We start from the raw sequence: 15,414 nt of genomic DNA, 5'->3' as shown, positions 1-15,414 counted from the left end.
CTCAATGATTGTGGAAGATTCCTTCTGACCATAGTCAGACTTTGTTGTTTCTCTAGATTGTGTCACCTGTCTGTAATTTTTTCTTGAAATAACCTAAGGATAAAGAAACCTCTTTTAATGGTCCCTCTTCAACTCTTTAGGGCAATCCTCTTTGTTCTATTAAAAATGGGCAGCCTGTGGTTCCAAAGGATGGGTAAGGGTTGATAGAAAGGGCTTTGTTATAATGTTAAAGGGCAATGGAGACAATGGGCAGTCTTGTTTGGTTCCTGATCTGAGTGGAAATGATTGCAATTTAACTCCATTCAATACGATATTGGCTATAAGTTTGCTGTAGATGGCCTCTATCAGTTTAAGGAATGTCCCTTCTATACCAATTTTCTTAAGTGTTCTGATCATGAAGGATATTATCAAAAGCGTTTTCTGCATCAACTGAGAGAATCATATGGTCTTTGTTTTTTAATTTGTTTATGTGCTGAATTATACTTAAAGATTTATGTATATTGAACCAGCCTTGAGACCCTAGGATAAAACCGACTTGGTCAAGATGTATAATTTGTTTGATGTGTTGCTGAATTCTGTTTGTTAGGATCTTGTTGAATATTTTTGCATCTATATTCATTAGTGATACTGGTCTATAATTTTCTTTTCTTGTTGGGTCTTTTCCTGGTTTGGAATACAGCGGCATCTCAGGTAACAAAATCAAAATTCATAAATTGGTAGCCTTTATATATACCAACAATAGTCAAGCTGAAAAAACAGTTAAGGACTCTATTCCATTCACAGTAGTGCCAAAAAAGATGAAATATTTGGGAGTTTATCTAGCAAAGGACATGAAAGATCTCTATAAAGAGAACTATGTAACTCTAAGAAAAGAAATAGCTGAAAATGTTAACAAATGGAAAAACATACCATGTTCATGGCTGGGAAGAATCAACATTGTTAAAATGTCCATACTACCCAAAGCAATATACAATTTAATGCAATCTGTATTAAAGATCCACTGTCATACTTTAAAGAGCTTGAAAAAATAATACTTCATTTTATATGGAATCAGAAAAAACCTCGAATAGCCAAAACGTTACTCAGAAATAAAAACAAAGCAGGAGGAATCACGCTACTGGACCTCAGACTATACTATAAATCGATAGTGATCAAAACAGCATGGTAATGGCACAAAAACAGAGAGGTAGATGTATGGAACAGAATAGAGAACCAAGAGATCAACCCAGCTACTTACCATTATTTGATATTTGACAAGCCAATTAAAAACATTCAGTGGGAACTTCTCTGAAGAAGACAGGCGCATGGCCTACAGACATATGAAAAAATGCTCATAATCCTTAATCATCAGAGAAATGCAAATCAAAACTACTTTGAGATATCATCTAATGCTAGTAAGATTAGCCCCCCCAAGACCAGAGATGTTGGTGTGGATGTGGACAAAAGGGAACACTCCTACACTGCTGGTGGGAATGCAAATTAATACATTCCTTTTGGAAAGATGTTTGGAGAACACCTAGAGATCTAAAAATAGATCTCCCATTCAATCCTATAATTCCTATAATTTGGTCTTCTAGGCATATACCCAGAAGACCAAAAATCACATCATAACAAAGATATTTGTACCAGAATGTTTATTGCAGCCCAATTCATAATTGCTAAATTATGGAAAAAGCCCAAGTGCCCATTGAGCCACGATTGGATTAATAAATTGTGGTATATGTACACCATGGAATATTATGCAGCCTTAAAGAAAGATGGAGACTTTACCTCTTTCATGTTTACATGGATGGAGCTGGAGCATATTCTTCTTAGTAAAGTATCTCAAGAATGGAAGAAAAAGTATCCAATGTACTCAGTCCTCCTATGAAACTAATTTATGGCTTTCATATGAAAGCTATAACCCAGTTATAACCCAAGAATAGGGGGAAGGAGGAAAGGGAGGGGAAGGAGGGTGATTGGTGGGATTACACCTGCGGTGCATCTTACAAGGGTATATGTGAAACTTAGTAAATGTAGAATGTAAATGTCTTAACACAATAACTAAGAAAATGCCAGGAAGGCTACGTTAACCAGTGTGATGAAAATGTGTCAAACGGTCTATAAAATCAGTGTATGGTGCCCCATGATCACCTTAATGTACACAGCTATGATTTAATAATAATAAAAAATAACATTCAGTGGGGAAAAGATGCCCTATTTAACAAATGGTGCTGGGTGAACTGGCTGGCAACCTGTAGAAGACTGAAACTGGACCCACACCTTTCACCATTAACTAGGATAGACTCTCACTGGATTAAAGATTTATACTTAAGACATGAAATATAAAAATACTAGAAGAGAGTGCAGGGAAATCCCTTGAAGAAATAGGTCTGGGTGAGTATTTTATGAGGAGGACCTCCTGGGCAATTGAAGCAGCTTCAAAAATACACTACTGGGACCTGATCAAACTAAAAAGCTTCTGCACAGCCAAGAACACAGTAAGTAAAGCAAGCAAAAAGTCCTCAGAATGGGAGAAGATATTTGCAGGTTATATCTCTGACAAAGGTTTAATAACCAGAATCCACAGAGAACTCAAATGTATGAGCAAGAAAAGAACAAGTGATCCCATTGCAGGTTGGGCAAGGGACTTGAAGAGAAACTTCTCTGAAGAAGACAGGTGCACGGTCTACAGACATATGAAAAAATGCTCATCATCCTTAATCATCAGAGAAATGCAAATCAAAACTACTTTGAGATACCATCTAACTCCAGTGAGACTAGCCTATATCACAAAATCCCAAGACCAGAGATGTTGGCGTGGATGTGGAGAAAAGGGAACACTTCTACACTGCTGGTAGGAATGCAAATTAATACATTCCTTTTGGAAAGATGTTTGGAGAACACTTAGAGATCTAAAAATAGATCTGCCATTCAATCCTATAATTCCTCTACTAGGTATATACCCAGAAGACCAAAAATCACACTGTAACAAAGATATTTGTACCAGAATGTTTATTGCAGCCCAATTCATAATTGCTAAGTCATGGAAAAAGCCCAAGTGTCCATCAATCCATGAATGGATTAATAAATTGTGGTATATGTACACCATGGAATATTATGCAGCCTTAAAGAAAGATGGAGACTTAACCTCTTTCATGTTTACATGGATGTAGCTGGAGCATATTCTTCTTAGTAAAGTATCTCAAGAATGGAAGAAAAAGTATCCAATGTACTCAGTCCTACTATGAAACTAATTTATGGCTTTCATATAAAAGCTATAATCCAGTTATAACCTAAGAATATAGGGAAGGGGGAGAGGGAGGGAAGGAAAGGGAGAGGATGGGCGCAGGGAGGGTGATTGGTGGGATTACACCTGTGGTGCATCTTACAAGGGTACATGTGAAACTTAGTAAATGTAGAATATAAATGTCTTAATAGAATGACTAAGAAAATGCCAGGAAGGCTATATTAACCAATGTGATGAAAATGTGTCAAACAGTCTATAAAACCAGTCTATGGTGCCCCATGATCTCATTAATGTACACAGCTATGATTTAATAAAAAAAAAAAAAAAAGAAAGGGCTTTGTTTTTCTTGGGAGATGGAGTTTTATTAGGAGGGGTGTTTTCATCCCCACTTTGACCCACTGAGTAACAACCCTACTCAGTTCTCCAAGTATCAGGTGCTAGAAGCTCTTCTTACTTGGCAGCAAAGAACAGAGCCAGAGAGAGATGAGGGGTCCAATTGCAGCTAGGAGCAAATGGTCAATGGCTTCTCTATGTCCCTCACTACATTGTAGTGGAAAGACGAAGGGGTTGAGTCTGAAAACGTGGACTGACCAGTTGCTACGTCTCTTGCAGGAGCAGGAACTCTGCCTTTCTCAGCGATGAAGAAAGATGCTCCCTGTGGGCCCTGGGAGGTGACAGGAAGGCCGAGTGTGCCAGCTTCCTCCATACCCTTGCTCACACTGACATCACATCTGTCTACCGGCTCAGTGAGTGTTGTCCTCAACCCACCTTGAGAGCCTGTCTCAGGCTGCTCAAAATGAAGAGAATGTCCCTATTTGGGAATAAAATACCTCTAAATCTTAATCCCAGGCATAAATTTGAGGCCATGGTTGCTATTCAGTTGATGACTTGGGTCGATTAGCAGACTTTCACTTTAGATTTCAGGTAATTCTTGGGTTGCCCTGGATATGTTGCCTAGAAACCATGAGATATGATGAAATCCACACATCTGTACCATGGGTACTCATATGTACCTTTTCATCCTAATCTGGGGAAAAAAGAACTTCCTGAGTTGTGGCTGAGGTCCCTCCTTCTAGGGCTGAAATAGGTCCTGGAGGATCAAGATGAGGCTGCAGAATGTTACTATTGAAAGGGCCCTGAGAGATAATTCCCCCCCTCACTTTACACATTGGAAAAACCAACGCCCAAGTGAATTAGTGGCTGAGCTAGAAAAAGAACTGTCCTCTCCTAACTGCTAGATCAGGGCAATCCATTTCACCACATTGTCCCTGATACAAAATGTCATTGAGCTGTTTGGTGCATTAGCCTTGGGTTTGTGAGGAGCCTCAGTGCTCAGCACAGTTTTCAGCAATGTCCTGAGGACTGAGTGAGCAAAGGACTGAATGATAGTCATTTCCTTTACTTTATAAAAGGCCCACAACTGTTGGGAAGTACATTTACTCACTGATGGTGGTTTGAGAAAGGGGTTTTGTTTCTCCCATTTCTTCAGTTTGATGATGTATCTATTGTGGTGTGGCCAGATTAGGTGGGCTGTGTTTCATGGGTACAGCTAGAGATTGTGCAGAAAGGACCCACAGGCCATCTGCCAAAAGGAGAGACGGAGTTAGAGGCTTGGTCCATGCATAAGGAGCATTCCTGAGAGCATCTGCCCAGGCATCAGCACCCAGCCCCAGCATAGCCTTCTTGTCACAGTCAAATGACACTGCTTCCAAGGTTGAGCCATGAAGCAGAAGCTGTGGTCAGGGACCAGCATGTAGGAGCTGATGTCTGAAAATAAAGGATTACTTAAGATGCACCTTGAAGGACAAGGTGGTGTGGTGGATTTGGATTGAAGATTTCTGCCAACTGTTGATCCAATGGTTGGGAGACATCCAAGGTCAGGGCCTAGGCAGCACATTCCAACACTGCAGGGTGCAGGCTGCACCTTACAGTTACAAAGCTGCCCCAGCCAGGAGGCAGCCGGCAGAGAGGGGCCATCTTACTGGTAAATTCCAGCTCTCCCCAGGCCTAGCTCTGGGGAAGGAAGGCCCTCTGCAATTCTTCCTCCTGGAGAGGGTGCCATTTTGTAACCTGTGCCCCACTTATGCTGTTAGTATCCTGTCCTGGAGAGAAAGAGTGGCAGGAAGATGGCATGTGCCTGCCAATGTCAGAGAGGCCAGGGCACACTAACAGTTCTCCTGAGATAACCTTGGGTATCTGCAATGACACTCACAGAAGAAGCTGTCCCCGGAGAACCGCAGGCAAAGGCTTGAGGTGGTGGGGTCCTGCTGGTGCTCAAAGCTCACTGGAGAACTCTGAGTAGGAGCGCAGACAGCTGTTGCTTCTCTGCCAGGAGGAAGTAGATCTTGCCTCTACCCACTGCTGTCCTGTGGATTGTGAATCTGGCCTCCACCTCCACTGTTCCACCATGGCTGCTTTAGCCAAGAGCAGTCACTTCTTCATCACTAAACCCAAGGTGTCTTCTTGGTTATAAGCTAGTGTAATTTCATTTTGCCAGTGTGAGGCGGCGGTGCCATGGTCACCTCAGCCTCTGTGAGTCTTGTGTTCTTTCTGACTGCCCCTTTCCAGCATCCCTCACTGACCACCATCTGCCAGGAAAGCTCTTTCTCCCGCCGTATTAACAAATCCCCCTCCCGCCCTCCCCTGCTGCTTGTCTCTTCTTCCAAATGCTTCACCTGGGACTTTGCCCAACTCCTGTGACCAGCTATGGGTTACAAATCTGTATCCAAAAGTCTCAGCTTTTCTTCCTGGCTCCAGACTGATTTCTTTCTCTGCTTCTGCAGGTACCTCCAGCTTAACATGTCTAAAAACTGGGAGTTGGCACTACACTCACGGCCCGCAAACTCCCCCTTCTTCCAAATTCCCCCTTCTTCCACCTCCTTCCACTAAGTTATTTCAGGGAACAAAACTGGGAACCTCAGCTGACTCTTTGCTCTTTTTTCTTCACCCTTCACTGCTGGCTCCTTGGTCCTGCTGCTTTTATAAGGAATAGTGTCCAGCACTTCATCCTGGCCCCTGAACAAATGTCTGCTGAGCAGATGGGTGATGAATGAACGGAGGGAGGAGGGAGGAAGGACGGGACACACTCAGAAATGGGAGGCAGCGCCCCATGCTGCCCTGAGCCCTGCACTGGGAGCTCCTTTCCTGCTCTGTCATAAACTCCCCAAGAGCTCAGGGAGCCACATCTGTCTGACTCCCAGATTCTCTCACCCCCCCATATGCATGCCTCCTGGCATAGAGCTTATCATTCAGCTTCTCTTCTCTGACTCTGGGCTTTGCTTCTACCTTAGTCCCCAGCTGCAAAATTCATGGATTAAAGGGGATAATTGGGTCCCTCCTGCTCTTAAACTGATGATGAAAAGGAATATTGGGGCCTGTTCTTTAATGAGGGCCCTAAGGGGCCACTCACTGGTCTGGGGGACACCTGGAGGTAGAGGAATGGTGGCCCATTCTGACTTAACCCCAGGTCTGTTCTTCATCTCTACCCAGGTGGGTTTGAATCCATCCAGAATCTTCCAAATGATGTGAGCGGTGAGTAGAGATCCTACCCAGCCCGACCTCCAGTCATGGAGGACAGTGCTCATATCCTCTTGCTGAGACTAGCTGTCTTAGTTGTAGGTGCTCAGCGTTGCTCGACTTTGCCTGTCCTTACAGCATCCCAGCCAGAAGGCTTCAAGGAGCCCAGATCTGGCAGAGCCTGGGAGGAACATCTGTCCTTGGACTCCAGACAGTCCAGTGGCTCTGAGGACTCCAACCCGGAGGAGGAGCTCCTCTCAGCCTCAGACAGCTATCACCTGCCCGAGCCTGATGACCTTGGTGACCCGGAACTGTTTGTGGACCTAAGCAGTGGTCAGGAGGAGGAGGAAGCTGAGAACTTTGCACCCATATTGGCTTTCCTGGATCACGAGGGTTATGCAGACCACTTTAGGAGCCTTTATGATTTCTCCTTCTCTTTCCTCACTTCTTCCTTTTACAGTTTCTCTGAGGAAGACGAGCTTGTGGTTTACCTGGAGGCCTCAAGGAAGTGGGCCAAGAGGAGCCACATGACTTGGGCCCACGCCCGGGTCTGTTTCCTTCTGGGCCGGCTGAGTGTCAGGAAGGTCAAACTCTCTCAGGCCAGGGTTTACTTCGAGGAGGCCATCCACATTCTCAGTGGGGTGTTTACGGACCTATCCTTGGTGGCTGCTCTGTATGTCAATTTGGCTGCAATCTACCTGAAGCAGAGGCTGAGGCACAAAGACTCGGCCCTGCTGGAAAAGGCAGGTGCCCTGCTGGCCTGTCTGCCGGACCGTGAGTGTAGTGCCAAGAATGAAATCGACCTGGTGGCCTACGTGCTGCGCCAGGGGATTGTGGCAGGCAGCAGCGCCCTGGAGGCCAGAGCCTGCTTTCTGGCCATGCGATTGCTTCTCCACCTGGGCCAGCATGAAGAGGTCCTGCCCTTTGCAGAGCGCCTGCAGCTCCTCTCCGGATACCCTCATGTCTCAGAGGCTGCAGCCACCATTTTGACTTTTCTGTATGACAAGAAATATCTTCCACACCTCGCAGTGGCCTCTGTCCGGCAGCGTGGTAGCCAAAGTGCCCAAGGGATACCTCTTCCTATTTGGCAGGTCCACCTGGTCCTCCAGAACACCACCAAGCTCCTTGTCATTCCCTCCCCAGGCTGGTGTGAAGTTTCTGCCCTGGCCTGCCCGACACTCAGGCAGGTGCTGGCGAGCTGTGAGGAGAAGGCAGACTGGAGCACCCAGAGGGCCCTGTGTCTCATCCTGTCCAAAATCTACCTCCATCACAGGTGTCCCGATGGTGCCATACACTACCTGAGCCAGGCCCTGGTGCTCGGGCAGCTGCTGGGGGAGCAGGAAGCATTTGAGTCTTCCCTCTGCCTGGCATGGGCCCATCTCTTAGCCAGTCAGGCAAAGAAGGCTTTGGACATCCTTGAGCCACTTTTATGCTCCCTGAAGGAGACAGAGAGTGTGACTCAAAAGGGAGTGGTGCATAACCTCTTGGGACTTGCACTTCAAGGTGAAGGCCGCGTGAACAAGGCAGCCAAGAGCTATCTGCGGGCCTTGCATAAAGCCCAGGAGGTGGGAGATGTGCGTAACCAGGCAGTGACTATGGCCAATCTTGGCCACCTAAGCCTTAAGTCCTGGACTCAGAAATCAGCCAGGGACTATCTCCTGCAGGCTGTCCGACTCTATTCTGAACTTCAAGCCAGCAAGGAGACGGATATGGAATTAGCACAAGTGCTTCTCTGGTTGGCACAAGTTCTAGTTTCTGGACACCAGTTGGCCTATGGCCGCCTTTGTTATGAAATGGCATTGCTGTTCGGCTTAAGACATCAGCACCTGAAGAGTGAGTATATCCCAGGCTGCTGAAAGGCTGTAGAGAAAAGTGTTGAAGCAAGCTTTGCCCATCTCCTATCTCGGGTCATCTCATTCGTATCCCTGCTTTATGTTCAGGTCAGCTTCAGGTCACCAAATCCCTCTGCCATTTCTACAGCTCTGTGTCCCCACATCCTGAGGCATGTATCACCTACCATGAGCACTGGCTGTCACTGGCCCAGCAGCTCAGGGACCGGGAGATGGAGGGGAGGCTGCTGGAGTCCCTCGGGCAGCTCTATCGGAACCTAAACACAGCCAGGTAAGGCTGGGCTCAAGGACAATTCTAGAAGCAGCTTTAGGAAGTTATTTTGGAAAATTTGGAAGTTATTTCCCTAAGTTGAAGTGCATATGGTACAGGTCTGGCATCATGCAAAACAGCAAGGGCTCTGTGGCTACCACATGGTGCCTTCCATTACTTATTAGCTGTGTGGCCTTGGGCAAGTTAACTTCACCCCAGTTTTCTCATTGGTGAAAGGAAGATCATAATGACCCCTGTCCTATAATGTTATTATGAGGAATAAGTGAGTTAATGCTCGTGCAACTCTTGGAAGATTGCCTGATACATAGGAAGGGCTGAGTAAAGTCACCTCCATCACTGTCACTTGTGTGCTTCCATCACTACCCCTCACATGACCATGGCTGAGGGTGCATATTCAGACAGGGGACAGTTAGACCTAGGACTGAAGAAGCTTCAGGTCTTTGTTATCTGAAGACAATTGATTTTAAAGAAAAGACACTTAACCTATCAATCCACTGAAAGATAAGGCAAAAAAAAATTCATGGTCCAAAAAGTTCATTTGAGACCTACCTTTAAAATGAAATTGGAAAGTATGAAATGACATTTAATTTCACTTTTAGTTAGAAATATTTAAATTATAATTGCAACTATGTGCCACGTCTTGGAATAAACATACCATGAAAGAAAGGATTGTTGACTTTTTGGCTTCAGTGTGTTGACAAAATTGTATAATAGCACAATGAGACAGTCTTTGTTTTGCAATTGACTTTCAGCAGTGTCTCAAAAAGCCTCCTTTTTGCAAAAATATATCAAAATGTAGCCATTTAATCCTCTTTTAGGGGCCTCTTTTAACCCTTTGATATTCAAATTATCCTCACTTAAAGTGTCTTGCCGTGTCCTGTGGATTTTCTCTTCTTTGTCTCATCACTGGTCTGACACTGTTAAATGCTTAATCCTCACTTGCCAGTGGGTAGCCTACAGTTCAACACTTAAACAAGCCTTAAATTGGTTCCATTAAATTCTACATGATTTGCAAGATTTTCAATTTCACTTTGCAGTAGGTTTGCATCGTAGTATTATATTTATAATGATGAATGCCTTCTAAAATAGAGCAGGGGTAATTGCTACTGTTAAGTAGAGAGAGGTGGTTGAGGAGAAGCTAATTAAATGTCATTTTTTGCTTTTCTAGGCAACATAGTAATTGGGCAACCGAACAATCACACAGTGAATAATCAGATAACAAATTCTCTCTCTTTCTACCTCTCTCTCTCTCTTTTACTGCTCTTTTCTTTTAAAAGGAACAGATGTCTTTCAAACCTCCCACTGTCTTTACGTTTAGTCCAGCGAGGGAGCTGTGGATTCCTGCAGCATGTGAGGGGACGGGAGGCTTCAGCTCCACTCTACTTCCATTCCAGGACACCCTAGAAATTTGGATGCTTCTGGAACAGATCCAGAAAGCAGGTTTGAATTAACCACAGAGATGACACAGTCATGAGCTGTAGGTGAGGCATCATGTAGGACTAGGCTTTGGGAACGTTGGATTCTAAGGGACTGGATGGAGCAAAGATTACACATGTGTTAAGCTTGTTGCCACCTCTCTGCTGTGCAAGCTCAGTCTTGAATTCTGCTCCCAGGCACCCCACCACTGCCATCCTTTGGTCACCAGCGGCTCCCCCACTCTGTTGTCTAAAACCACTGAAATCCTTAGGAGGAAGTCAGAGGGAAAAGGAAGTGTGCGGAGTCATTGTCCTTCTTAAGTGGGGGGGGTGATGGAAAGGAGGTCAGGAGTGGGGCTGCCGAGGGCCTCAGGAGTTACCAAAGGAAGTTGGTAACCACAAAGCTGGGAGAGGAGCCAGGAAACCTGATTCTGCCATGACCTTCTAAATTGTCCTGAAGCAAGTCACTTTTCCTCTTGGTTGCTCTGTCCATGAAGTTAAATTGAATCAGGTGCCTTGCAGTTGTAAAATGTTGAGTCTTGGGCCAGTTAGCTTCATGGGATGTTAGTGCCCCAAATCCTGCTGCCTCTGAAGAGTTTTGAATTTGGGCAGCATATGCTGTGGGTTTTTTGGGGGGGCCTTTGGGATCAAAGACATAAGCTTTTAGGATTTGGAAGACTCTACAGTATGTTCAGAAGTTCTTAGGGGTGGACATTTTAGGGCTAGCACAGAGGTGGACGCTGAGGAGAAATATAGGACATGTGTGGGGGGCAGGCAAGTGGCGAATTAGTTACTGAGTTCACCAGTTCACAGCCCTTGAGTTGCAGCTCTGTGCTGACCGGGCCTCTGATGACAGCATGGGGAGAAGGAGAATGGGGGCAGCTTTGTCCTGGGGGGAGTCTATGCCTCCTTTGCTCAGAGTTCAGGTAAGTGAAGAAAACTGCTAATGTTGTGGTTCAGGCAGCTGTCTTCATTCTCTATTCTTGGTGTGCTCTTGGCAGAATGACCAGATATCCCAAAAGTAAGGAAAGCATGAAATGAGGTTTACTGGGGAAGAGAAAGATAGGTTTACAGAGCAAGATATGTTCTCCATAGACAAAGAATGGGCCCCCATTGTTGTGAGAAGAAAAGGCTTTGGCTATGGCTGGGAGTTCTGTTTTATACTGTCAGGATTGGGCCCACCTTATGGGTCAGAGGTCACCTTGAAACCACGGAGTCTTACTGTGCTGCGGCCCTCCCATGAGCTTCTCTGAAAGCCCATTGGGGGCTGTAAACTGCACCGTAGATCTAAGCCAGAGATGTGATAATTATTCTTAAGGTTGTTCTGGTTCACCTTCCAGACTCTACTGAACCTATGCTGCTTGGCCCATGGACTAAAGAGTCTGCATCCTTTTTGTGGTTGGCATTCTAAGTTCTGATTGGTGGGTATGTCGGACGTCCTCTCCTCCTCTGGGTTGGGCCGTTGCTTGGCACAGGATTAAGGTGGGTTGGCACCAAGATAGGGGCCTAGAGACCCTGCCCTTGTCCTTTTTCCCTAGGAGAGCCAGAACCCTATCCACTTAACACTTAAGAGAAGTGATTTTCAACTGGTGTGCTACAGTCCATGGCTTACCTCTTCACTCCATGATCCTTCATAGGATAAGCTAGAAAATGTTCCTTCCTCTTCTGTTTTTTGAGAGAGTTTAGGAAGAATTGGTGTTGATTCTTTAAATATTTGTTAGAATTCACTGGTGAAGCCACCTAGGGCTTTTCTTTATAAGGAGTTTTTTTTTTTTTTTCCAGACAGAGTTTCATTTTGTTGCCCCCGGTAGAGTGCTGTGGCATCATAGCTCACAGCAACCTCAGACTCTTGGGCTCAAGCAATTCTCTTGCTTCAGCCTCCCAAGTAGCTGGGACTATAGGTGCCTACCATAGTGCCTGGCTATTTTTAGAGACAGGGTCTCGCTTTAGCTCAGGCTGGTCTCGAACTCGTGAGCTTAGGTAATTCTCCTGCCTCGGCCTTCCAGAGTGCTGGGATTACAGGCATGAGCCACCACATCCAGCTATAAGGAGTTTTTTGATTACTCATTCAATCACCATAGTTTTATAGCTTTATTTAGAATTTTTATTTTTTCTTGAGCAATTTTGGTACTTTTTGTCTTTCTAAGAATTTTTCCATTTCATCTAAATTATCTGATTTTTGATACACAGTTGTTCTCAGTGTTCCCTTGTAATCCTTTCTATTTCTATATGGTTGGTAGTAGTCTGCATTTTAATACCTGAGTCTCTTCTCTCATTTCTATTCTTAACCAGACTAGCCAAAAATCTGTCATTTAAACAAAATCTTTTAAACAAACAAACTTGTGGTTTTATTGATTGTTCTCTATTAGTTTTCTATTCTCTATGTCATTTATTTTGGCTTTAATATTTATTATTTCTTTTCTTCTTTCTGTTTACTTTGGGATTACTTTGCTCCTCTTTATCTAGTATTTTTTTTTTTTTTTTTTGTAGAGACAGAGTCTCACTTTATGGCCCTTGGTAGAGTGCCGTGGCCTCACACAGCTCACAGCAACCTCCAGCTCCTGGGCTTAAGCGATTCTCTTGCATCAGCCTCCCGAGTAGCTGGGACTACAGGTGCCCGCCACAACGCCCGGCTATTTTTGGTTGCAGTTTGGCCAGGCTGGGTTTGAACCCGCCACCCTCGGTATATGGGGCCGGCGCCTTACCGACTGAGCCACAGGCGCCGCTCCCTTTATCCAGTATTTTAAGGTGGCATGTTAGGTTATTGGTTTGAAATTTTTTTCTTTTTTAATATAAGCGTTTATAGTGATACATTTTCTTATGACTATTACTTTTATTTCATTCTATAAATTTTGGTATGCAGTGTTTTTGTTTTTATTCATTGCAAAGTATTTTCTAATATTCATTATTATTTCTTCTTTGACCCATTTGATTCTTAGGAATCTGTTGTTTCAGTTCCACATATTGGTGGATTTTCCAAATTTCCTTCTGTTACTGATTTCTAGTTTCATTCCATTGTAGTGTGAAAACATACTTTGTATAATTTCTTTCTTTCTTTTTTTTTATTGTTGGGGATTCATTGAGGGTACAATAAGCCAGGTTACACTGATTGCAATTGTTAGGTAAAGTCCCTCTTGCAATCATGTCATACTTTGTATAATTTCATTCATCTTAAATTTGTTGAGATTTGTTTATGGCCTAAAATATTATCATTCTGTAGGATGGGTCCTGTGCACTTGAGAGGAATATGATCCTGTTGTTGCATGGTGTAGTGTTCTGTAGATATCAGTTAGATCTAATTATAGTTAGTCCTCTTTGTCGTTCTTATGTGTAGTTGTATTCATTATTGAAAGCAGATTATTAAAATTTCCAATTATTGTTGAATTGTCTGTTCTTCCCTTTAATTCTGTCAGCTTTTCCTACCCGTGTTTCGTGGCTCTGTTCTGATGTACATATATGTTTTCACTGATCTCTTCCAGGTGGATTGAATCTTTTATCATCAGAAAATGACTTTCATTGTTATTGGTTATAGTTTTTGGTCTTTTTATCTGATATTAGCATAGCAACTCTAGCTATCTTTTGTTACTGTTCACATAACATATCTTTTTCCATATTTTTAGTTTAATTGTGTCTTTGAACCTAATGTATATCTCTTATAGATAGCATATAGTAGAAACATTTTTTACTACATTCTTCTAATCTGTCTTTTGACTGAAGTGTTTAATACATTTACATTTAATTAATTACAGGTAAAACAAAATTTGTGTCTGCCTCTTTGCTCTTGGTTCTCTCTATATATTAAAACTTTTTTTTTCGCTTTTCTGTTCTTCCATTACATAAATATTTATGTTAAATAGATATTTTCTGATATACCATTCTAATATATCATTGTCCTTGTATATTTCTTGTATGATTAATATAATTATTTCAGTTATTTTCTTAGTGGTTTCTCTGGAGTTTATAATTAACATCTTGACCTGTAATGATATCTGATATTTTCTGAACATTCACACAGCCCCTATATGTGTATGTGATCTTCTAGATTCCCAGGAATATTTCAGAGCTTCTCAAAGGTTCTTATGGGTGGCTCGGCGCCTATGGCACAGTGGTTACAGGGCCAGCCACATACACCAAGGGTGGCGGGTTTGAACTCAGCCCAGGCCAGCTAAACAATTGCAACAACAACAACAACAACAACAACAACAACAACAACAAAATAGCTGGGCGTTGTGGTAGGCACCTGTAGTCCCAGCTGTTTAGGAGGCTGGGGCAAGAGAATTGCTTAAGCCCAAGAGTTTGAGGTTGTTGTGAGCTGTGATGCCATAGCACTCTACGGAGGGTGACATAGTGAGACTCTGTCTCAAAAAAAAAAAAAAGTTTCTTATGGGCATCTCATTCCTCACCTTTTCCTTTTTATTTCTTTCTTTTGTAATTTAATTTAATTTTTGTTGTTGTTGTTAGCTTCTTGTTGATTTTAAGTATTTTCACCACCTATGGCAGAGATGCTGTTAAATAATTGATGATGATTGCTTTTGACAAACACTTCAGGGAACAAGGTGTTATGCATTGAGTGAGCTCTGAGTGAGGTCAAATAAAAACAAGCCCTGTGAGTGGAAACTTTTAGGAAATTTCAATAGCTCAAATAGTGACAATTCTTGGGAGATGGAACTTTAGGGGATTCCAAGCTCATAGTCTCTTAAAGTGGCTGCTGGTCTTTCCAGATGTTTGTTTTTAAGGCCCCCACACAGCTAGTGCAAGCAGGACAGCTGTAGGGCAAGTTGAAAAACAACAAAGCTTATGATTCTTGATAAGATCCAGTTCCTTTTCTGAATAAATACTCTTTGCAAACCTTTGGTTAATTTTCACAATTCTGAAAAATTTTATTTTGACAATTTTTGCCAGTGTTCTCATAGCTTTTATGGAGGAGCAGATTTTTGGAAGTCCTTTACCCCATTGTTTTAGAAGTTGATATAGCATAGAATTTTTAGTTTTAATATACTGTAGTTGTAAACTCTGAGATTCTTATTCATACAATTAGAAGGAAATAAATACCCACTTCTGCTTTACCATTCATGAGTGACCTAAGCGGAAGACTTTAGGTGTCAGAAAAAACCCCTACAAACTAAGGTCATT

The 15,414-nt window shown here is 43.2% G+C and overlaps 1 protein-coding gene across 6 annotated transcripts in view; it reads left to right on the top strand.

Moving 5' to 3' along the window:
- Nucleotides 1-15,414, top strand: part of SH3TC2 (SH3 domain and tetratricopeptide repeats 2) — a 151,179-nt gene that overhangs the window by 29,930 nt on the left and 105,835 nt on the right. For 4 of the 6 annotated variants that reach the window (XR_008375261.1, XM_053567039.1, XM_053567040.1 and 1 more), the window contains exons 9-12: nucleotides 3,842-3,975; nucleotides 6,719-6,760; nucleotides 6,842-8,578; nucleotides 8,686-8,866. Coding sequence is in view for 5 of the 6 variants with exons in the window: in XM_053567039.1 (XP_053423014.1) it covers nucleotides 3,842-3,975; nucleotides 6,719-6,760; nucleotides 6,842-8,578; nucleotides 8,686-8,866 (2,094 nt within the window). In the remaining variant the exon portion in view is untranslated. The remainder of the gene's footprint in view (nucleotides 1-3,841; nucleotides 3,976-6,718; nucleotides 6,761-6,841; nucleotides 8,579-8,685; nucleotides 8,867-15,414) is intronic. The other 2 variants (XM_053567041.1, XM_053567042.1) reach the window with 1 other exon arrangement.

This window comes from Nycticebus coucang, chromosome 17 (genome assembly GCF_027406575.1).
Source record: "Nycticebus coucang isolate mNycCou1 chromosome 17, mNycCou1.pri, whole genome shotgun sequence".
NCBI classification, from domain to species: Eukaryota; Metazoa; Chordata; class Mammalia; order Primates; family Lorisidae; genus Nycticebus; species Nycticebus coucang.
Note: the sequence above shows the minus strand (reverse complement) of the source record. Positions and strands in the feature narration are given on the sequence as shown.